Consider the following 23,669-nt stretch of genomic DNA (forward strand, 5'->3'; position numbering starts at 1 on the left):
CCAATATTCTGCTTGCTTTTTTGACTGCTGCTGCACATTGACTGGACATTTGCAGAGAACTATCCACAATGACTCCAAGATCTCTCTTTTTGAGCACTCACAGCTAATTTAGACTCCCATCATTTTATAAGTAAAGTTGGGATTATGTTTTCCAATGTGCATTACTTAGCAATTATCAATACTGATTTTATTTTCTTTTGGAATTTCTAGCTCTGCTTGGTTTTTGGCAGTTCTCACTTACTCCTCTACACTCCTAGACCACTAAGTAGCAGCTTTCCTTACTGATTCATCCCTTCCTCCATTTTTTTCCTAGGCTTTCTGCTTTCTCTTAATAACCTGTTTGAGATGCTTATTCATCCAGTTTGATCTGCAACTCTTCCCTACAAATTTTTCCTCTTGCTTGGGATATACACTTCAAACAGTTTCTGCAGCTTTTACTTAAATAATTCCAAGCCTTTTCCACATTCAAACCTTAGAATTCTTCAGTCCAGTCTACTTCCCTAATTCCCCTAATTTTTTTAAGTTTCCCTTTTGAAATCAAGGACTCCTAGCTGCAGATTTATTTTTGTTTATCCTTCCAATTAGTTTGAACTGAAATTAACTCATGATAAACACCGTTGGCGCGATAGGAATGCAAAGGGTAGAACTCAGCTGGTATTGACAGTCTTTTGCTATGAAAATCAGAGGCTTCCCATAGCATTTAAGGATGGAAATATGGAAGTATGCATCCTTCAACTCAAGAGTCAAAGTATAGACAGAGGATCACTTGGCTGATAAATATTTCTACATACAGATTTATAGTCAAAGGCCAGAAGGAATCATTAGGTCATCTACATTGACCTCCTGTATATCACAGATAATAGAATTTTACCCAGGCACCCCTCTACTAAGTCTTGTAACTTGTTTTTGGTTAACACATCTTGTTACCGGATGGGTAAAACCTCACCAAAATTGATGGGCATAAAAGAAGGGTGGCTGTTAAGATAGTAAAAACAGTTTCCTACTTCATGAAGTAGGAGACTCCACCTAAAAGAGAGGCAGAATCAAGGCCACTCAGGAATTTGAACTATTTGGGCAGAGAGGCTTTGCCAGCAATTGTAAATATTAAAATCTCTACCTTTTTAAAAAAGTATTATACGAAAAATGTGGTCAAAAACCCAAATATTTTGTATCTACAAAGGTAGTGCTCTGTACCTAATCAAAATGAAAAGTTTTGTCCTTAGTTGAACCATAGTGGGTGACCAAATGAAGAAATGTGTATCACTTTTACTCTAACATTGTTGACCTCTAGGAAATGTGTCCACCTGTCCTGAGAGAGACTCCTGGTGACTAACAAAGGATGTCTGTTACCACAGTTGTGTTGTAAAGAACAAGAGGGTGTGACAGATGAGGAGTATTTCCAAACAAAGTATGTTCTGTGATTGATAAAGGATATTGGTTATTGCTATGTTTCCTATGATTTACAAGATAATGACCCATTGAAAGATGCTTTTAACTCATTAAGAACTGAGTTCCACCACAGATGTTCTTAGTATTCACGACTGAGTTAGAAATCCCTTTAGCTTACCAAACATGTAAAATGAGATACCATAAAAGAAGTTCCATAATAAATTAGGAAAATTGAGATAAACAGAACACAGTGAGATCAATTGTGGAAAGTAGTTTCTCTTCCCCACAATCTCTGTCCCCACACCTTATGAAAAGGAAGTGTTTTGGAGATTTAAGTTGGACATGGACAAGCTGAGATCACTGTTCCAGTTACAGAATGTTTGGTAAAGTGTGTTTTTTTTCTGTATTCTGGTACAGTCTCAAGAGATCATGGGTATATGCTCCGAGAGGTAAAGAATTTACTCAGTTGGTTTTATGGCAGACGCAAACATGGCTAAAGAGAACCACTTGAGAGCAGGCAGACCGTTGCGGCACAACACCCTATTGTCTGGTAAAATTACTCTTATTGAAGCGAGTTCAATGGCAATCAGAACTATGCAGTACAAACATTCAAATTAACATCAAGTAAACCGAGCCCCTGTTAAAAAGAAATATTGCGTAGTTGGATTCTTTTTATTTACCTTCTTATCTTTAAGGCTTAACGGTTCACACAGGGAGAGGTGACACACACATACACCTCTCACACAGGGTGGGTGACCGACCGACTCTCCATGCCTGGCTGGGCCTCTGGCACGGACCTGCCTCTGCTGGCACCGCATCTTCCAGAGGTGAAACGGGGGAAGTGGTGTGGGGTTTGAAAGGACGCAGGGTCACATGCACCTGCCTCCGCCCAGATTTCTGCCAGGGTTCACACTAGGGTGTGGCTAGCAGCAGCACTGTGAGAGAGGGAAGGGATGGGAGCTGCTTCCAGCCACAGGGGAGGAGTGGGGAGGGAAAGGGATGACCTGGCCCGTGTCTTTGCAGAGCTCATCTCTTCTCCCCTAACCCCACCCTCACGCCATGTGGCTGGAAGCAGCTTGTCCCTTCCTACCCACCTAATGTTGAAAGGCAGCTAACACCTCCAGGCTGCTGCTGGCCACGGACATACCCCAGCTGCCTCCTGTCCTCCAGCTACAGCGTGAACAGGAAGGGGTTAAGCCCTAAGGATGCATTGTGCACCAGGGCAAGGCAACCTGACTACAAGGGCTTCAGCGAACCTGCCAGAGAGGTGGCTCAGCTGGGGAGGGTCCCTGAGGGATAGAGCAGCCCCGTGCTCCCTGGGGCCAGGACCCAGGGCAGGGGGAAGGGTGGGTGAAGAGCATGTATAAAGGTACCTTACTCCATGTATTTATTCTGACTAGAACAATGTGCTAGACCCCAATTTTTGAACTAGCCACTGGGGCCAAAAGATTTAGTATCTTCCAGAACAGTATCCAATCTTGACTTGAAGCCATGAAGAAATGGAGAATCTATCACTTCCCTTGGTAGTTTGTTCCAGTGGTTAATCCCCTCACTGTTAAAAACATGTGCCTAATTCTCTGTTAAGTTAACCTGGCCTAAACCTCAACTGTTCATGTAACAGCCACCAAAAAAATGCTATTTTGTGAGGCAAGTTGCAAAGAAACTTTCTCCAGTTGTTCAAAGATGTGCCTTGTTAGGTTATTCAGCAATTGTTTGAAATCCTTTAAGTTTGTGGATTAGTGATGACTAAAAACTTCCCTGAGAAGTGTGGATGTAACTAAATTGAACATACACATTCTCAAAACACACTCAGTACGGCAACTATCTGGCTTTCTAAAGTCTCTGTCGAAGACTGGAGTGAAGGGTTAATGTCTAGCTATTCCACCTGGAAGCAGGCGGGGCACACCCTGACTGATTCCTAGGAGCAATGCACACATTGCTCTATCCAAGGACAAGGGCTAGATATGAACCCTGAGAACTTGATTGTTTGGACAGCAACTGTGGGAGGTTTCTTTAGCCTGGGCTCAAGGCCTGAGAACCAGGATTGTAGTAGATAGAGGATGGTAACTAAGCATATGAATCAACGTCATACATTCCTTTGTGTAGCAGTGTGTAATGCTTAGGGGGAGAAATATAATAAAAGGAGAAGGTGGAAGGCAGGGGGGGCAGAACAGCCCATCTCCGCTGACCAGCCTGTTTGCTTGCATAAAGCTGTGTTCTGTCTCATCACTGAACCGCAACAACTGGCGCCCAATGTGGGGCACTCAGCACTCACCTCGCCCGGCAAGGGTTTCAGACGCGTCACTCATCCACTTCGTGGATCCCGGTGAGTATTTTTCATTGTGGTAAGTATGGGAAGCTCCCTCTCTGCTTTGCAAGTGCAACACCGCAATGAGCTGCAGTATTTGCTGCGTAAGGCTCAGCATGACTGCCCGGCTCGAGAACTCACTCTCCTGCTACAGGAGGTGCGTGCCAAGTGCCCGTGGTATCCTGAAGCTGGAAGCTTTAAGCTAGCGGACTGGGAGCGATTGGGCCAGACATTGCACAAAGAGCCTCGGGCACCCGTGCAGTGCAACTCACTGGCACTGATTTAGTTGCCATTGTGCTCCCCTTGTCCCGTACTGAATTTGACTCTTTGTGCCACACCTCCTTGCCCTGGCAGGTTGCTCTTTGTGATTATGTGGGAGAGATTTCTTACAATCCTCCAAAAGATCCTCGATTGGTCATTACCCAAAAGGTGCCCCTAGTTGTTCATTGTCTTAGACGCTCTCAACCCATTATTTCCGCTGTCACTCTTTTTACTGATGGCTCTCCCCACCGAGGTGTAGTCACTTATCAGTTGGGTGACCCCCCTCGTTGGCATTCTCGTTTTACACTGCCTCAGCGTTCTGCACAACGTTCAGAATTAGCTGCTGTTATTTTGGCCTTTCAACTTTTTGCTGATTGTCCCTTTAATTTAATTGTGGATATCCATTATGTTTATCAGGTAATTGATCATTTACCCCTTGCCCTCATTACCCCTCAGGTTGATGCAGACCTCCTTCACCTGTTTTTGTCTTTACAGCATCTTCTTGCCACTCGTCATTTCCCTTACTTTGTTGCTCATATTCGCAGTCATACCCCTCTGCCTGGGCCACTCACTGAGGGCAATGCATGCGCCGATCGCGCGTTGCGTGGTCAGGTAAATTCCCTTTTTTCTGACCCCATTGAAAGTCATGCCTTTTTTCATCAGTCTGCCTCTGTTTTGGCCCGGCAGTTTCACATTCCTGCTGATCATGCACGTTCCATTGTTCGTTCCTGCCCCCACTGTGCTGCTGCTGCTCCTACTTTTTCTTATGCCGTTAACCCCCGAGGTACCGCAGCAAATCAGCTGTGGCAAATGGATGTTACTCATGTACCACAATTCCGCCCCTATTCATTTTTACATGTTTCCGTTGATACTTATTCAGGCTTCCTTTGGGCAACCCCACAACGTGGGGAAGCCACTAACAAAGTTATTCACCATTTGCTGGCCTGCTTTTCTGTTATGGGTCGCCCTTGCCAAATTAAAACAGATAATGCCCCAGCCTACTGCTCTGCAGCCCTCTCCACCTTTTGTGCCCGCTGGGACGTCCGTCTTAAACACGGAATCCCTTATAATTCCACGGGCCAAGCCATTGTTGAACGTGCCAATCGCACACTCAAAACCTTGCTAGATAAACAATTAAAACAAGGGGAGCTGCGTCTCCGAACCTTAGGAGACATTCAACAACAAATGTATATCCTCTTGTTTACTTTAAATAATTTAACACTGAATGCAGATCAGCAGACCCCTGCGGATCGGCATTTTCACAAATCTGAGGTACTGGAAAGACCGCGTGTCCTTTACCGTCAGCTGCCCGATCCACAGTGGCTGGGCCCAGCACCTCTAATCACTTGGGGTCGGGGATATGCTGCTGTGTCTCTCCCTGCAGGACCGTTGTGGGTTCCAGCCCGGTGCGTGCGACCGGCACTTAAACAACATGGCATGGCACCAGGGGCTGTCGAATCCCATACCAGAGTTTCAGCTGACCTTGGAGGAGACCGCGTTGCCCCCCGAGTCGACAATGGCGGGACGGAAACGGAGGAGGCGTAGCGTCCCAAGCCAGCCCGTGACATGGGGAGCAGTAAAAGCATTGGTCGCCACGGCTCAACGAAAACTGGCAGCAGATCAGCAGCCAGAAACTCCTAAGACTTTGTTTGTGGCGATTCTCGCCCAAATCACTGCTAATTCTGTGATGATTGTGTGCCTTTTGTGCCTGCTATTTTCTGTAGGGGTTGGCTCGGAAGCGCCTCCCCCGTTACAAGCCCGAAGGAGAATAAGACACTGTTCTTTGCTTATGCTAATCTTTTCTCCCAGTACTCTAGCATGGCTAATTGGGGCCCGGCCAACTATACTCTGCCTCGCACGGCTATATCCCTTCACACACCGTACCCGGCCGGGACTCACAATGTCACCTGTGCGCGTGTAGTTAACTGCACTAGTACAAAGGTGCCATTGGGCTGTCAAAAAATTTCTCAATCCCTTTTAAATTGTTCCCATGCTGTTAATGTTTCATATAATTATGGCCATATCATCCTACCATCAGGATGGGTTTTTACTTGTGGTTCATGTACCTGTAATAATATTCCTGCAAATTTAAGTGATGGCACCCTTTGCTGTCTTAGTAGAATGATACTTATATTGCCTTTTGCTGGTTACAATTGTAGTAAAAGAAGTGTACCCCTTTTAGATGATTATATTGCAGATGTTAAGTTTTTGGTTATTTTGTGTTTGTAATCATTGGGCTTATTTTTTGTTGTTGCTGTGTACAATGTATTCCTTCCTTGTTAAGACTTTGTAAAATTTTGCCCTGGAAAGCTCCCCAGGTTATGTCCTTGTCTGTCTGGGAGTTAAATAGCATGACAAAACAAATTGGCGGCTACCATGAGATGGCCAACTTCAATAAACAAAAAAAGGGGAGAGGAAGGGTTAATGTCTAGCTATTCCACCTGGAAGCAGGCGGGGCACACCCTGACTGTTTCCTAGGAGCAATGCACACATTGCTCTATCCAAGGACAAGGGCTAGATATGAACCCTGAGAACTTGATTGTTTGGACAGCAACTGTGGGAGGTTTCTTTAGCCTGGGCTCAAGGCCTGAGAACCAGGATTGTAGTAGATAGAGGATGGTAACTAAGCATATGAATCAACGTCATACATTCCTTTGTGTAGCAGTGTGTAATGCTTAGGGGGAGAAATATAATAAAAGGAGAAGGTGGAAGGCAGGGGGGGCAGAACAGCCCATCTCCGCTGACCAGCCTGTTTGCTTGCATAAAGCTGTGTTCTGTCTCATCACTGAACCGCAACACTGGAGGGTGCCTCTTGCCACTAGTTTGCTCTTTTCCACCATGGCAGCGAATTCCTAGACTCAGTCCTGTGGAAGGCCCTCCTTGAACTTGCTGATGGAGTCCCACAGGTTGAAATTGTACCTGCCTACCAGGGCCTGATGGTTAGACACCTGAAATTGCAGGCTGGCTGTCGAATAACTTTTCCTGCCAGAAAGTCCAGCCTCTTTGCGTCTGTTTTTTGGTGTGCCACTCGCCTGGCCCTTTCATTGACAGCGGACATGACCAGGGGTCCCACTATAGGGTGAGTGACAGGTACTCAAATCACTTCGCGGGGACATAGTACTTCTCTTCCGCCTTCTTGGAGGTAGGCAAAATGGAAGAGGGGGTCTTCCACACAGACTTGACAATTTTAAGGACCCGTGGGTGGACAGGGAAACATAACTCAGGCTGGAGTGAAAGAAGGTATGACGTTCAAGAGGTCATCAGACTCCTCTGCTAGCTCCTTAACCTCCAAGTTCAGGTTGGCAGCCACCCTTTTGAGCAGGACCTGGTTCTCCTTGAAGTTATCTGGGGGGAGGGGGGCACGGAGGGCTGCTCATTTGTGAGGCTGGGTCCATCACCTGGCTTGGCATCTGCAATGTTTGTCGGCCTACTTGCTCTTTGGCTACCAGAACATCGGGCACAGATGATCCTACTAGGAGCTGGGACCCTCTGCTTGTCCCAGGAGTCAGAGTGCTGGGGGGCTTCCATCAACTTCAAAAGCTTAGTAGACACCGGCGTGGGGGAATGGTGCCAGATGGATTCCAAGGTGCCGGGCATGGAGTCCAATAGAGAAGGCTCTGAGGTAGGACAAAGCGCAGCCTCCATGAGGAGAGCCCTCAGGCAGATATCCTGCTTCTTCTGAGTTGGAGGGAAAATGTTTTTGCAGATCCTGCACATATCATTTCTGTGGGACTCCCCAAGACACTCTAAACAGCTCTCATGGGGCTCATTAATAGGCATTAGCTGGCTGCATGATCAACATGGCTTAAAGCCTGGGGAACGGGGCATGACCCACTCCGAGGCAAAGTCCCAGCTGGTAGTAAACTACTACTTTAACAGTTAACTTAAATGTCTACGGGCTTGTCTACAGTGGCAATTTACCGTGCTGCAACTTTCTCGCTCAGGGGTGTGAAAACACACACCCCTGAGCGCAGCAAGTTGCAGCGCTGTAAAGTGCCAGTGTAGACAGTGCACGCTCCCAGTGCTGGAAGCTACGCCCCTCGTGGAAGTGATTTTTTTAGAATGCTGGGAGAGCTTTCTCCCAGGGCTGCACCGTGACCACACAAGCCGCAGCAGCGCTTTAGCCTTGCCAATGTAGACTAGCCCTAATTAAGTAACTATCAACTAACAAAGAAAACAGAACAATGGACTGTCATAACCACTAACACTCTTGTGAAGCACAGCCAGGCACTCCGACCAACACGAGTGTGGCACTCAAGGGGGTGCTACAGCCAACACTATGGATACCACTATGGCAAAAATCTCCGATAACTGTGCACATGGGCTCGCACACACCTAGAATGGAATCGACAGGAGCAAGCACTCGAAGACCTGTGGAGCATAAGATCAAATGCAGCCATTTCTAGAATATATATATATATATATATATAGTATCTTAGATCCTTGCTTTCTTAATAAAAGGAACTATCAATCCTCATTTGCTATCTTTCCAGGGACCACAAAGAACCTAGACAAAATTCCTGAATGATGTTCTGAGCAGTTTTAGTCCCAGGCCCACCACGTGAACTTTTATTATTTTTAAATTTAAGTTTGCCAGCACTAGAAAAGAGAGTCTCTTAAAATTCCGTAAGGGTACTTTTTTCGTATGACATTTGTTGGAGTGGAAGCAATTTGAGATAGAACATATTTAGCTTCCCCACTAAACTGGCAGGCTTACAGTATCTTGCATCAGATATCTATATTGGCATCTGCTCTGCAAAGTTGCAGAAACATTTCCCCATCATTATAGTTGGTGGACAAGCTGGCTGGAAAGACTGCTTGTTAAATATATTCTGAGAAATTCTGGAAGCGTCTCTGTAGTTCCTTACAAGGATGTTTTTCATTCCACAGAGAAGAAATTTGTTTAGTTCAGATGAATCTTTGAGAGTATTAGAAAGCAGAAAAAGATGACTCGGGATGACATGTTCACTGAGATAATTGACACCTCTGGGACAGCCAAGGATGAACTCCTAACATTATTAGTTTCTTGGGAAGAGAAACTCTCCGTGGACAGCAGGAGAGCATCCCAGGAGCAGGAGTGTGCCACACAGGATGAGATGCTGCAGATTATGAAGGGTCAGACATGTTAGGGCATCTGGTTAAGCTTCAAGAAAGGCAACTCAATGCTAGACTCCTTGCAGCCAAGCAAACAGATCAAGAAAAATATGCTCTTTATTTATTCAACACAAGGTGCTTGTTTAGGGGCGGGGGGGGGGATTTTTCAAGGAAAAAAGGAATGGAGGGGGTTGGTTTGGGAAGGAACAATGCAGATAAGCGTCACACATTACTGTGACTCATTGCTGAAATGCGTTTTCAAAGCCTCAGAGATGCACAGCTGGCTCTTATTACCCTGGTGTCTGGCTGCTTAAAATCAGCTGCCAAGCAACTGGCCGCAATCCCCCACCCTGGGGAAAAAACTTCTCCCTTAGTTTCACAGGTATTGTATAGCACACAGAAGGCAGCAATAACTATGTGGATATTGCTTTCTCTGAGGTCTAACCTACTAAGCCAACAGCGCCAGCGACCTTTTAATCATCCAAAGGCACATTCCACCACCATTCTGCACTTGCTCCTCCTATTGTTGAACCGCTCCTTACTGCTGTCCAGTCGGCCGGTGTATGGCTTCATGAGCCATGGGAGCAAAGGATAGGCTGTGTCCTCCAGGATCACAATTGGGGTTTGTCATAAATATAAAGGGAAGGGTAAACCCCTTTGAAATCCCTCCTGGCCAGGGGAAAGCTCCTCTCACCTGTAAAGGGTTAAGAAGCTAAAGGTAACCTCGCTGGCACCTGACCAAAATGACCAATGAGGAGACAAGATACTTTCAAAAGCTGGGAGGAGGGAGAGAAACAAAGGGTCTGGGTCTGTCTGTAGTCGTCTTGGCCGGGGACAGAACAGGAATGGAGTCTTAGAACTTTTAGTAAGTAATCTAGCTAGGTATGTGTTAGATTATGATTTCTTTAAATGGCTGAGAAAAGAATTGTGCTGAATAGAATAACTATTTCTGTCTGTGTATCTTTTTTGTAACTTAAGGTTTTGCCTAGAGGGGTTCTCTATGTTTTGGAATCTAATTACCCTGTAAGATATCTACCATCCTGATTTTACAGGGGGGGATTTCTTTATTTCTATTTACTTCTATTTTTTATTAAAAGTCTTCTTGTAAAACACTGGATGCTTTTTCATTGTTCTCAGATCCAAGGGTTTGGGTCTGTGGTCACCTATGCAAATTGGTGAGGCTTTTTACCAAACCTTGTCCAGGAAGTGGGGTGCAAGGTTTTGGGAAGTATTTTGGGGGGAAGGACGCGTCCAAACAGCTCTTCCCCAGTAACCAGTATTAGTTTGGTGGTGGTAGCGGCCAGTCCAAGGATAACGGGGGTAATATTTTGTACCTTGGGGAAGTTTTGACCTAAGCTGGTAAAGATAAGCTTAGGAGGTTTTTCATGCAGGTCCCCACATCTGTACCCTAGAGTTCAGAGTGGGGGAGGAACCTTGACAGGGTTTCAACATTCATAGTTTTTTGTGGTCTGGAAAGAAAGTTCCTGCTTTCAGCTTTCTGAACAGACCTGCATTCCTGAAGATGCGCACGTCACACATCTTTCCTGACCATCCAACACTGATGTCGATGAAACGCCCCGTGATCCACCAGCTCTTGCAACACCATTGAAAAGTATCTCTTTCAGCGTATGTACTCTTTGGCCAGGTGATCTGGTGCCAAAATAGGGATATGCATGCCATCTATTGCCCCAGTATGCCCCAGTACAGTTAGGGAATCCCATCGCAGCAAAACCATCCACTGTCCTGCACATTTCCCAGAGTCACTACCCTTCTTAGCAGAAGTCGATTAATGCCCCTGAAAACTTGGATCACAAGTTCCACAGTGCATTTACCAACTCTGAATTGATTCCCCACTGACCAGTAACAGTCTGGCATTGCAAACTTCCATGGAGCAATTGCCACCTGCTTCTCCACCGTCAAAGCAACTCTCGTTTTAGTACTGCTGCACTTCAGGGTTGCGGAAAGCTCTGTGACAAAAAGTTCCTGGAAAGCGTCTTCCACATTTGAAAATTCTGCAGCCACTGTTAGTCATCCCATAGCTGCACAACCATGGGATCCCAGTCAATGCTTGTTTCCCTGGACCAGAAACAGCATTCAACCGGGTTCACCTGATGTGCGACTGCCACCAGCAACTGCAAACCGTTTTGCTCTATGGCTTGCAGCAGGGCTCCTTGTATGACACTGCAATGTTCCACATGGCAGCTCCTGTCTCAGCTTCAGAAATACTGCAGATTAAGGGATGAGGTGTTTGTAATGTTAACAAAAGTGCACACAGTTGAGCAGCGTCCATGTTGCTCGGGCTATGATGTATGAGCAGCTAAGCCAGGCTTCCAAAAAAAGGTGCAAAAAAACCTTGTTTAGTTTGCTGCAGAGATATGGGAAGGGAGGGAGGGAAAGTGCATCATAGGGGACAGAACTCATTACCAACCACGACAACGTTTTGGTCCCACAAGGCATTGCAAACCCTACCCAAAATCCCATTAAACTAGTTGCTCTGTGCATCGATGCAAGCGCTGCTAGCGAGGACACACTTCACCAAGACAATAAGTGTGGGGCGCACATGCAAGATTGACTTACTTAATTCCAAGGCTCAATGTCAACTTACACAAAATGGACCATGTCTACACTAGAAAGTGAAGTCTAAGATGTGTAAACTTACTCTTCTCATTTTTAAAAAAGGAAGTCTGTTCTAACCATAAAAGATGACACTGATGTTCATTGTTTGAGAATGAACTGCAGTATCTCATAACTATGAGAAGTCATCACAAAGTATTTCATGTTACGACTCTATTTAGACACACAAACCAACAAGTTTAAGTGACAAAGGCTAAGCTAGTTTCAGAACATAAATTATATCGTATACTGTTTTGAAGGAGGTAGGAAAAGGTGTTCACCACACATTTGCCCTGAAAGGGTTACTGAAGACAAAGAAGAGGGCTAATTAACCCAACAGGCCATAGGTGAGAGGTATCCAGTGACTAAGTAATCCCCTGACTGAGGGAGGGAGCCCAGCTGAGAAGGAATGAGCTGGGTTGGGCTATAAAGGCAGGAAATTGGCAGCAGAAAGGGGCTGCTGGGCAAGTCTGTAGTCACTCCCTGGGAGAAGGGAGGTAGGACAGGACTCATGGGAAGGCCCTAAGGTCTAAGAGGGAACAGACCTTGACTGCAGGCTGGAGGGTCCCTGATCCAAAACCTGGAGTAGAGGGCAGGCCTGGGTTCCCCAACCAACCACTGAGGGACTACGAGACAGTGAATAGGAGGCTGCCTGAGCTTGTTTGTGGAAAACACTTTCCAATCCCAGCAGGTGAAACCATTTGGTGACCTGGCCAGAGGAAGAGTCATGAAGAGGCAGCAGCAGCTTGCAGAGCAAGAGGTGCTGCAAACCTACATAGAGAGGTGGAGGGATGACATGCAACCATGGGAACAGGTGTCAACCTTGCAAGCTATTCCCCAGAACTAGTAGGAGGGGACACCATCTTAGCGGTGAGTGGAGCACGCCATCACAGGGGTTTTATTAAAAAAAAAGCACAAGCTAGTATTAAACACTATTTTAGCAAGCCATGCAGCCGCAGCAGATTAACCCAATTTTTGCATGCCTTAAATGTGATTACAACACTCATCATGTGGTTTGCCTCAAACAGTTATACCAGTTGCCCTATGATGAAGCAGCAACTGGTACAAAGTACAACCATTTCAAAAATGAATGACCAATACTGACATTTTTACTGGATGCATCTAGACCAGTGTTTCCCAAATTTGGGACACCGCTTGTGCAGGGAAAGCCCCTGGCGAGCCAGACTGCTTTGTTTACCTGCCGCGTCCGCAGGTTTGGCCGATCGTGGCTCCCACTGGCAGCGGTTCGCTGTACCCAGCCAATGGGGAAGCGGTGGCAGGAAGCAGTGGCCAGCACATCCCTCGGCACGGGCCACTTCCCGCAGCCACCGTTGGCCGGGCACAGCGAACCGCGATAAGTGGAAACCACTTACCAGCCAAACCTGCGGACGCAGCAGGTAAACAAAGCGGCCCGGCCCGCCAGGGGCTTTCCCTGAACAAGCGGTGTCCCAAGTTTGGGCAACACTGATCCAGACATATCATAGACTAGTAACCTATTTTTCCAATTTAGCCAGATTTTATCAGTTATATTTTAGCATTTCATTCGAACTGGCAGCATAAAAAACTGTTTTTAATGCAGACACTGTCTAGCAGAGAAGCCAAGCTAATGTGGAAGATATTGGGTTAGTCACCGAGCACAGGAGAAGCAAAAAACTCTTAGTCTTACCATATCATCTGTCAGTGTCTTGATATTTAAATGCTGTAAATTAAGGGGGAAAAAAAACAGTCATGTCATTACCTTACTTTGTAACAGCTATTTTACTTTAAGAGGATTTTAAAAATCTACAAAAACAGCAAAAGTTCAATGTGATTGAATCCTTAAGGCTATTCTAATAAACTAATCTGAAATTACTAACTCACAAGAAATTGCCTTAGAAGTTAGTACTACTTCTATGGGTTTGGGGCGGGGGGAGTTTCTTGGTGTTACTGCTTACTTACAATTGACAGCAAATCTGAGAGACAACTATTTACATTTCCCAATGTGTAACAAAATTGTATAGTTACTGGACTCTTACTTGACAGAATGGAAAATAAGGCAATACCATGCAAGTACAGCCTAAAACAATTCAAATTTTACCTGTTGACCTGTGATAAGTGAACCCTAGAACACCTCCCACTAAATCAGGCAGGGGGGTAACCAATACAAAAGTGTCTTTTGGTTCTAAACTACGGCTGTCAACTGCAGCAAATGCATGCGATTAACCCAAAACAAATTAACTAGTTTAAAAAACAGTCACAATTCATCACAATTTAACATTGCACTGTCAAACAATTAAATATTTTTGGCCGTTATTCTACATTTTCAAATATATTGATTTAAATTACAACAGAATACGAAGTGTGCAATGCTCACTTGTATTATTTAACACAAATATTTGCACTCTAAGAAAGATAAACAAAAGAAATAGTATTTTTCAGTTCACCTCATACAAGTCCACTCAGTCCTACTTCTTTTTCAGCCAAATCACTAAGACAAACAAACTTGTTTATATTTATAGGAAATAATGCTGCTCGGCTCTTATTTATAATGTCATCTGAAAGTGAGAACACGCATTCACATGACACTGTTGTAGCCGTTGTTGCAGCCATTGTTGCAAGGTATTTACGAGCTAGGTGTGCTAAATATTCATATGCCTCTTCATGCTTCGACTTGGAGACTCAAGTTTTACACAATAAAGAGACAGTACTACAGTACTTGTATAAGGTGAATTGAAAAATAATATTTATTTTTTACTGTGAAAATATTTGTCAAATAAAGCGATCACTGTATACTTTGTATTCTGTGTTATAACTGAAATCAGTATATTTGAAAATGCAGAAAAGCATCCAAAAATATTTATAATTTAATTTGGCATTCTTTTAAGTGCCACTAAACTGTAACTCTCACTTTTTTAATCTCACAATTGTGATTTTTTTCATCTTTGACAGCCCTATTCTAAACCATAGTTGAGAAATTCTCAAATTGAAAGGAAAGGTGTTAGCTGCTTAATATATCATGTCTACTTGCTGAGGTCTCTTGTCCTTTAGGGCAGTTGGGAAAACACTAGTACAGACACCCTCCCAAAGATGTGACAACATTTAACAGCTGAGAAAATAAAATGTTACCCCATAATACGGCTGCCACCAAACACACAAGGGGTCTAACCAAGCAATGACCTAAATGCAGGGGTGTAAGAGAAGGAATATTTATGGGAAAAATATTAAGTGTTCAGCATTGTCCTTACTCTGCCTTCACTGAAATCAACAAAAGTTCTATCACGGGACTTCAATGGGAGAGAAGTTAGGCCAATGATCAACATTTATGAAAATCTCTAAGTAAACTTACAGTGGGATGATAGCAAATATTGAGGATGAAATAAGGACAACTGGGTACAATAAGGTCTGATATTCAGAAGTAAGAGCTTTAGACATACCTGACAATATTGCCCTGACAGTTTCCATTTTCTACTGGAGCCTAGCTAACTGCTTGAACTGCTGAGCAAGTTTCTGCACCTCTGCCCAACTTTCTCCACCTCTCATCATTAAAGCTTTTTCCCTTATTCTTACAAATCTTGTGCAAAAGGCAGCATGCAGCTCTAATCTTGGGCACATTTTTTTCCCCTGTAGACTCTAACCTATTCCACAGACAGTTCCTCCTTCCTTGCAAAGCGGCCACACACACACACACAATCTAACTACTACTGCCTTAGCCATTGCAGAATCAGTCAACAGTTCCTTTCTTCTGTCCAAGCAGCCTGTGAACAGCTTCATTATCCAGGAAAGCAGAGACTAAGCTTGGTCTCCCAAATAACCAGAGCAATGTCCACACCATTCGTGTCCATAATGATCCTGGAAGCAAACCGTCCTTTATCCATTAAAGTAAACAGAACCAAGTGCTGATCCTAGCAGACTCCTAACATGGATTCTTCCAGACTATCCTTCATTGATGTTCGTAAACCTGCCACGTGGTCAGCCAGCCCACCCTCAGAGCATCATGGAGAACTACCCCTTGTTTATAAATTGTGAGACTAGAACAGGAGGCAGGGAAGGGAGGAGATTAGGTACATAGGGGGTCCCTTCATTTGTCCCAATGCCGTATGGGAACTCCATGCCTGCGAAGTCACCAATATCATCCTAAACATTACCAACCTTTATATCCCAATGCATGAGTGCTTTTACCATGCCTTCACAAACCTGCACAATCATGGCCCCAAAAGTCGACCTCACCAAATCGGTTGGCTACAGACCCGTAGCATTTGATGGTGGCGAGCTTCCAAACAGCAATGGCAACTCACTTATCCATTGAAATGGGGCACCACATGTTGGTAGGCTGCTGCAGGCTAGTTCTCAAGAAGGGTTGCCTTCCCCATCCTGAAATTCTCTCTCCACTACTGGTCAAGTCTGCTAAATGATCCTTTTCCACCAATCAATGCTAGTTTACCAAGCCCAGAAACAGTGCTGCATAATCTGGAATTGCTCCAGGAACTGTGTCACTAGTATCAGTTGCTATGCCTCTGCCTCTTTTCCCTTGTCCTTCTACTGCTTCTTCCACCACTGTTGAAGCTGTTGGAGAAACTGCAGCTGATAGTATATCATCTGGTTGGTGGTGTGTCAGGCAAAATCCAAAACCAATTTTCTCTCATTTTGAGCACTGAAATACAGCCCAAGCAGACTCTGCATATTCACGGTTGCCAACTTAGTGGTGCGGAGCATTGTTGGATCCATGTTGGCAAGCTGCTATTTGTAAGTGGCACGAGGAAACATTGGGGTGGAAACAGTGCAAAGACGGGATTTTTTAAAAAGTTGAACCCCCCTGGCGTCCGCTTTGCATCCACAATACAGAGCAAAAAAAAATTCCAAAATGCACACTGCTCAGTAGCAATGCAAAGGACCAACTGATGCTACATGCTTAGTATGTAGAGAGTTGCCACTGTGTACACACAAGGATGCATACTGAAAGAAGGTATAGCCTCCCACATGCTCAGTGTTAGTACAGCTTACATCAGGGATTGGCAACCTTTGGGATGCAGCCCATCAGGGAAATCCGCTGCGGGCCAGGACGGTTTGTTTACCTGCAGCATCCGCAGGTTCCACCAATCGCAGCTCCACTGGCCACGGTTCGCTGTTCCAGGCCAATGGTGGCTGCGGGAAGAGGAGTGGGCCGAGGGAAGTGCTGGCCGCCACTTCCCACAGCCCACATCGGTGAACCGCGGCCAGTGGGAGCTGCAATCAACTAAACCTGCGCACGCTGCAGGTAAACAAACCGTCCCTGCCCGCCAGCGGATTTCACGCATATTTTTAGTAAAAGTCAGGGACAGGCCACAGGCTTCTGCGAATGTGTTTATTGCACATGACCTTTCCGTGACTTCTACTAAAAATATCCATGACAAAAATTTAACCTTAATAATGGCTACCAGAAACAACTTCCCATTAGGGAATGTTTAAAGGGATTGGACAAAAGAATAAATAAAATATCTTGAATAAAAGGGTTTGACAAACAGATGAATGTTCACCAGCAGAACTGTAGACTTTAGTGAAGACTGCAGATAATATCTAGCTCTCTGAAAAGTTAAGTAAGGAAGCTAACAGACACTTTGCTCACCCAGCCTAGAGAGGCCTAAGACCAACAATTTTCAGGCTCGGCACTTAAACAAAAAAAATGTGAAAATATACCAAATTCTCATACTACTTAAAATACAAAAGTATTCAAGATGTCAGAAACTACATTTTAAAGAGCCATCAGCTTTTTGCAAGCAAGCCCCCAACATTAAGGGGGAAGGGAGAAAGGAATCAAGTACGAGTCATCTTGTGGGGAAGAACACCTTTGACCTTTTCACACCTTCAGTAGATCCTTCACAGCTACTTCTGGATAAATTAAACAGAGGATAGCTGCTCACTGTCTTTGAAGTCTTCCAAATTAGGGGAAGAGAAGCACAGACAAACTGCTTACCATAGTTGCAGATTGTTAATTTCTCCTGAACACTGAGTTTTACAGCTGGGTTTCGGTTTCGCTGACCTGGGAATGTAGTGGTTATAGCTAGATACACAAGTCTGCAAGTCAGGATTTGGAGACCATTCAAGTCAAGATTGTTGCAAGGGGCATCCATTTTTCTGAATGTGCAAACAATATGCCTAAAAAATTAAGAAGTCTAAGATGACTCATTTTCCAGGAGCCAGAGTTGTTTGTCTGACCTGTTCTCAGACTAACTCAAAACAAACCTTCTTGGTTGGGTCAATTCCAGATTATCCATTGGTAGCCAGACCCAAGACATGAAATTTTCAGGGTCAGGGAACAGATTTGGTCCCTGGAAATCAGATCTTTGCAGAAATCCTGGTAACCCAGAGACATACAGTTCTAGACCCAACATTGATGTTGACTTAGAAGACAAAGTCAAGTTCCAAGTTTGCCAATTCTCTTAACAGAAACGCTTCTCTTTTCCTTGTCACATGGAGATGAGCGAATCTCCAGGAAGAGATCAGAAAGTTTGTCTTCGACTCAACATTAGCCTCAAGACCCCAGAGATAAGCAAGGATTGTGGTTTCTTAATGAAGATAGTTTGCCAAGAGAAGACATGGGATCCCATATATGCTCTCTTGCCTGCAGAGTGCTATTACCACAGTAAATTCTCAATGTCCAAGGAGTTCATGTCAGCCCAAACAATAGGAATTGACTGAAAAATAAGGTGGCTAGTCACAAGCCTAAGCAATCTCATGAACCAGTCAATGAGATGTTATCTCTGACACTGAAGGACGTGAAGTGCCTTTACTGATAACCATTTGAGCAACCCAGAAGCCTCTGATATTTTAGGTACTGTTTCGCCCACTTCAGGCCCAACCTCCACCTTAATTGTTATCAAAAGATTGAGAGAGTAAGTACCCAAATAACCTGTAGAGCTGTTAAGAAGCCCAAGAGCATTAGAGCTATTTAGGCTAACTCCCAAAGGGAGTCAGACCTAAATACTTCCGGGGATCAGGGCCACACTGGCTTATATTTCTCATTTGGACAAAATTATTACTGTATTTCATTGTTAGAAAAATAGTAATAGACATAAAAGTAAATCTTACATACCTCAAAAAAAATATTGAAGTACCCAGGCCAAAAACTGGATTAAAGAGTTAAGTTCATATATCAGTAAATGAAAAATTCAACATGCAACAGTTTAAAGCCATAACTTTTATATTAATAATCTAGGTCATTTCAGTTAAAGCTGCAAATACAAAGTTAAGGCTGTTAAGGATACCTTAGCTCTGCCCCTAAATCCTAAGACAGTTTAAAGTCTTGTGATTGCATTTTATTCCATCTTCAACAGTTGAAGCTATTATGCTATATCCACTACAGAGCCAGCAGGTTTATATTGGCATGTGGGGCATCTCCCTCAGACCACATCAGCTGAGCTAGAGAAAATGGATCCAGAAGGTGGAGAGCAGTGTTACTCAGTTCAACTACCAGCCAGTAAAAAGATTCATAACGCCTGAAGTACAGGAAAAGGAAGTAATATCTTGAGTTTGTGGTAGGACTGCAGACCAGACTCAGAAGAAAGATAGACTGAAAGTGAGCAGAAGGCTAGAGGGCAAGCCAGGCAGTAGGGAACTGGATTTGAAAATGGTGTGCTGATCTGTGTGTTAGCTATTGCAACTCATTGTGCCTAGGATACTTGCACCATTATTTCTGGCAACCCCAGTAAGACAGTCCTGCTACTTACTCAGATCCCGCTATTGTATGGTAGAGCCTATTGCTCAGAGCCCGTGCAGGACTTGCTTCTGAGCTCCTGCTATACAGGGTCTGCAGCTAGATTTCCTCAAGACAGGTGTACCACAACAATGACGACACATTTCAGTTGAGGAGGTGGGTTACAATATGTGCCACCATTCTGCACCACCTTCTCTCAAAAGAAGGAAAAGCAAATATAATAACGGTTGTGACCTGTTTGCTTCCTTGCCTGAAGCCAAAAAGGACTTTCTCTGGATGAAGTGCAAGTTGGTGGCTGTGATGAAAGAAAAGACTTGTGGTTTGGAAGAACAAATACTTATGCTCTGGAGCATCAGGGAGCGAAGAGCATTTGGAGAGTTTCACAAAGCATCACTGCACCAGAACCAAGAAAAGTCATGTCTCCGAATTACAAAGGAATTTAAAAAAAAAAAAAAAAAGTGGAAACTAGAGAGTAGCCTTAGTAGCTTGTAACCACCGGCAAGAAGAGGACCAGGCAACATTCTACACAGTTGGAAGCCGATGAGGATAGCTAGGTTGTGACTATCAGAGAAGACCAGGACCAATTCCACACAGCTAGAATTATCCAATCATTATTAGGTTCTCAACTATGGATAATGAACAGAAAAGACAGCTGTACAGGGCTCACACTGGAGAATGACTGCTCATCCCAACCCACAAGTCAATCAAGCATTCGTACCGAGATTTCGAGCCATTTGAGGAACACAAACTATTTTTGTGAGAGATTCTGTGCTAGAAAGAAGTGGGAAGGGGGGTGATTTCCATAAGGGACAGATTGATAGCATGACAACATGCTGTCTTCCTGCATACAAGACACAAGATGTGACTAAGATTGGTTAGGCTTCTCAAGTTAGCATGCAAGAATCCATTGGTAGTGGCTATATTAACCCTAATGACACTTCAGATTTATAGACTGCTTCAAAGAGCTTTGAAGAAGCTGAAGAAGAGGAACAGTCAAGTTATCTTTTCTGAGATCCTTCTTGTCCCACAAGCGAAAAATTCTGGAAGTAAATCACTAGCTAGGTAGGAAATGTGAAGTAGAGGGCTATGTTTTTGTAAAAGATTATTCCATATTCTTTGGAGAGAGGGAGATGTACAATTTAGCTGACCTCCACCTCATCAAAAGGGGAGCCCATCAGGCTAGCTAAACTAGACAGGAAGGCATTGAACTACCAACAAAAGGGGAGGGTAAAAAGTGGAAACAAATGAGCACTCATTTAACACACAAAAAATCAAGATGTTGAGAATAAAATAGTCAAGGCACCATGGGATGTGGGGAGAAGAAATTCTTTAGTTACCTATACACCAAGGCTAGGAGCTGGAGCAATAAACAAGAGGAACTGGAACTGCTGATTTATGAGCATAAATTCAACCTAGTTGGTATTCTGAAAGCTGGTACAAAGATGTGCATGAGTGAAGTTTAAAAATCACTGGCTATGACCTACTTAGGAAACACCAAGTGGACAAAAGCAGGACAGTGGCATTCGGTCAAAATTAGCATTACTCATTCCAAGTCGCTGACAACTCAGGAAAAACATGCTAAAGCACAAGATGGGGCACTAGGTCTTCTACAGACCACTAAATCACCCGAGAGAACAAGACAACCAGCTCCTAAAGCACAGAGCTAAGGTGTAGGAAAAAAGCTGGATGAACATTAGGGACTTCAGTTTGCTAGGCGACTGTGTACTGGTAGCACGTGATATCCTTGGAACTACTAAAAATCATACATGACCATTTAAGTCAAGAAGTGTTGTGTCCAAAATTGGGAATTTCTATAGTAGAGCTCACTCTAAACAAATGAATTCCTCTTTAATCACAGTACTAAAAATTAGTGTTTGCTTTAGGTGCAAGCGATCATGACTTACTTACATTTGTTATCTGCCCACAAAATAAAGTCCAAACCAGGAATTAGTATATATTTGGTGCTTTAAAAGGGCCAATTTCATAAAGCTGAAAACCAATTATGAGCCAATTCAGCTGGGAGAAACAATTTAAGAAAAATGTGATTGATCACTGGGAATTCTTTAAGAATACTTTACTAGGTGCCCAAACACCCAAACTCTCCCAATCAAGAAAGAGGGACACACTGATTAAACACAACTACCTTAGAGGTGAAGTGAACGTAACTATAGAATGCATCCGATGAAGTGAGCTGTAGCTCACGAAAGCTTATGCTCAAATAAATTGGTTAGTCTCTAAGGTGCCACAAGTCCTCCTTTTCTTTTTGCGGATACAGACTAACACGGCTGCTACTCTGAAAACTATAGAAATGTTTCCCACTTGTTACATATTCATTTTTAACAAGGGAAGCTGACAGCTCCTAATTCATATAGAAAATTGATGAGATATACAAGAGCACACAAGGAGAGAGGCCCTGGAAGCCAAATTTAGACTGCTAGGTAAGAGATCGAAGTCCAGAACCTCCATGGTAGCATTCTCTGAAATGCTTCTAGTTCCACACACAGGGCCAGACAGACAGGCAGAACTGCAGGGTCTCAACATGTTGATAAGACAATGGTGTAGGGAGGAAGGGTTTAGATTTACTAGGAGCTGGGGAACCTTTGGGAAAAGGGGGAGCCTATACAGGAAGGATTGGCTCCACCTAAACCAAAATGGAACTGGATTCCTGGCACATAAAATTAAAAAGGTCATCAAGCAGTTTTTAAACTAACAGCTGGGGAAAAGCCGACAGGTGCAGAGGAGCAAGTGGTTCGGACAATGTAGCCCATAAAGCCAGTTTGCAAGCTTGCTATTGTGATGTATTACAATGTACATTGGTAAATTCTGGCTCCTTCTCAGGCTTACCATCTGAGGATTGTCCTTACCACACAACCCAAGGGTCATCTCACAACGTTGAACTCTTGAGTTTTCTAACCCTGTAGCCTGAATTGGGACAAGAACCTAAATATCTTCTGGTCAGATCATTGGCGACCCATAATAAACTAGCCCATAAATTCAGGTCAACAGAGACATCCCATGGGGGGGGGGTCTATTAATGGAGATTCTCTATACCCTATTAAGGAGGAGAGGATGGAAAACAAAATTTGGTTAGGATCTGAAGAAAAACAGTCAAAGAAAAAAATTCCCATTCAATTACATTACATAATGGCAGACAGCTAAAAAGTGAATTTTTTTAAGTGCTTATATACAAATGCTAAAAGTCTAAATAAGATGAGTCAACTAGAGTGCCTCATCCTAAATGAAGATATTGATATAAAAGGCATGACACAAACTTGGTAGAATGAGGATAATCAATGGAATATGGCAATACCAGGGTACAAAATATATTGGAAGGAAAGACTAGGTTGTGCTGGTGGGTGAGTGGCACTCTTTGTGAAAGAAAGCATACAGTCAAATGTAGTAAAAGAATCTTGAATGAACCCAGCTGTGCAATGGAATCTCTATGGATAATAATTCCATGCTTGAAAAATAAGAATATAGTGGTAGGGATATAGTGGTACTGACCACGATGGTGAGAGTGACTGAAATGCTCAGGGAGATTAGAGAAGCTATAAAAATAAAAAGCTCAATAATAATGGGGGATTTCAACTGTCCTGATATTGACTGGGTACATCTCACCTCAGGATGGGATACAGAGACAAAATTTCTTGACACATTAAATGATTGCTTCTTGGAGCACCTAGTGCCGGAACCCATAAGAGGAGAGGCATTTATTGATTTAGTCCTAAGTGTAGCACAGGATCTGGTCTAAGAAGTGAATATAGCTGAACTGCTTGGTAATAGTGACCATAACATAGTAAAATTTAACATCCCTGGTGGGGGAAGGGGCAACACCAAAGCATCCCACCACAGTAACATTTAATTTTAGAAAGGGGAACTACACAAAAATGAGGAAATTGGTTAAAACAGAAATTAAGAAGGTACTGTGCCAAAAGTGAAATCCCTGCAAGCTGCATGGAAACTTTTTAAAGACAGCAGAATAAAGGCTCAATCTAAATGCACACCCCAAATTAAAAAACATAGTAAGAGAACCAAAAAAGTGCCACTGTGGTTAATCAACAAAATAAAAAGCAGTCAGAGGCCTTTTCGCAGTTAGAGGCGAAAAGGCATCCTTTAAAAAGTGGAAGTTAAATCCTAGAGAGGAAAATAGAAAGGAGCATAAACTCTGGCAAGTGAAATATAAAAATATGATTAAGCAAGGCCAAAAAAGAATTTGAACAACAGCAAAAAACTTTTGCAAATACATCAGAGGCAGGAAGCCTGCTAAACAACCAGTGAGGCCACTGGACAATCAAGATGTTAAAGGAGCACTCAAGGAAGATAAGGCCATGCGAA

General features: G+C 43.7%; 1 protein-coding gene across 1 annotated transcript in view; it reads right to left on the bottom strand.

Annotated features, from left to right (window-relative positions):
- The window catches only part of DIAPH3 (diaphanous related formin 3), a 504,443-nt gene that overhangs the window by 469,030 nt on the left and 11,744 nt on the right, over positions 1 to 23,669 (bottom strand). Inside the window, exon 2 of the mRNA XM_073325081.2 lies at positions 13,332 to 13,364. Within this exon, the coding sequence (XP_073181182.2) occupies positions 13,332 to 13,364 (33 nt within the window). The remainder of the gene's footprint in view (positions 1 to 13,331; positions 13,365 to 23,669) is intronic.

The sequence above is a fragment of the Lepidochelys kempii genome, chromosome 1 (genome assembly GCF_965140285.1).
Source record: "Lepidochelys kempii isolate rLepKem1 chromosome 1, rLepKem1.hap1, whole genome shotgun sequence".
Taxonomy (NCBI): Eukaryota; Metazoa; Chordata; order Testudines; family Cheloniidae; genus Lepidochelys; species Lepidochelys kempii.